This window comes from Cucumis sativus, chromosome 4, assembly GCF_000004075.3.
Source record: "Cucumis sativus cultivar 9930 chromosome 4, Cucumber_9930_V3, whole genome shotgun sequence".
Lineage (NCBI taxonomy): Eukaryota > Viridiplantae > Streptophyta > Magnoliopsida > Cucurbitales > Cucurbitaceae > Cucumis > Cucumis sativus.
The window spans coordinates 19,782,535-19,783,734 of NC_026658.2; the positions used below are offsets into that span (position 1 = coordinate 19,782,535).

At 35.8% G+C, this 1,200-nt stretch overlaps 1 protein-coding gene across 1 annotated transcript; it reads left to right on the forward strand.

Annotated features, from left to right (window-relative positions):
• Nucleotides 1–251: 251 nt before the first annotated feature.
• Nucleotides 252–883, forward strand: LOC116403530 (VQ motif-containing protein 31-like). The gene has a single exon (XM_031884747.1). It carries the CDS (start codon nt 356–358, stop codon nt 854–856), a length of 501 nt encoding a protein of 166 aa, XP_031740607.1. The 5' UTR covers nt 252–355; the 3' UTR covers nt 857–883.
• The last annotated feature ends 317 nt before the right edge of the window (nt 884–1,200 follow it).

Here is a 1,200-nt window from a genome sequence, read left to right on the forward strand (position 1 = left end):
TGTTTTGGTCAAAAAATAGCCATTTCCCAAACCATTTTTACTTTTTAAATCGATTTTGTCCTCTCACTCTCTCTTGAAAATTCACAATTAAACAAACACATATGATGTGGCAAAACTCTATGAATTCTTCCTCCAATGGACTTTTCATTATTTCACACAGTTTCTTTGTCCCAACTGTCCTATGAGTTGTAACGTAATATGCCAAAAAGATAATTCTTTCCCTTTTCTCTCCCATTTCCTTTCTTCTTCTCTTCTCTAATTTCAATTTTCATAATTCTTTTTTCTCTCTTTCTGTGATGGCTCAAACTAAACTACCTTTAATTTTCCATGAGTAAATAATTAAGGCATCATTGTGATGGAGAAGGGAGACAGCCAAAGCCATGTTGGGTGTAAACCTTTGACCACATTCGTACAAACCGATACAAAAACGTTTCGTGAGGTCGTACAACGTCTAACCGGGCCATCAGAAAGCCACACGACGTCGTCAAAGGGATTTGGATCAAGGAGGCCAACCACAACCTCAAAACTCCATGAAAGGAGACAGTTGATCACAAGACCAAAGCTGCAAATTGTGAAACCATGTCCTTCCCATTTCAAGGCTACAATTGGTGAGCACCCTAGCTATATTACGAGCCCGCTCGGGACACCGTCGAAGATATTGTCGAAGCTGTCTATTGGGGATGAAGAGAAGGAGGAGCTGAATAACATGGAAGAAGAAAAGGCAATCAAAGAAAGGAGATTTTATTTGCATCCATCTCCAAGGTCAATGCCTATCTATGCCCAACCAGAGTTGCTTTCATTATTTCCTTTGGAGTCTCCAAAGAAAGTCAGCAACCATGAAACCAAAATTAACTAATTAATCTTTAATTCTCATCTTTGTTCATTTTTCCAGGGACTTTCCTCACACATTTCTTCTCATTTTCTCCATGCTTTCTTCATAAAAATAAATTTAGAAAGAAAAAGAAACAAAACTTATCAATATCCTGATTATTAAAATGCACCTAAATATATATTTATTATTAACCTTTACCCAAATATGATGCTACCTTTATGCCAATTGAGCATATCAGAGATAATGTTCTTGAAAATTGTATCAAACCATTTCTGTTCTTTCAATTTTAGCCCCCCGATGTTAAATATATATATGAATTGGGAATGTTTGTATTGACATGAGAAAAAGTATTTTTTTACAAAGTCATT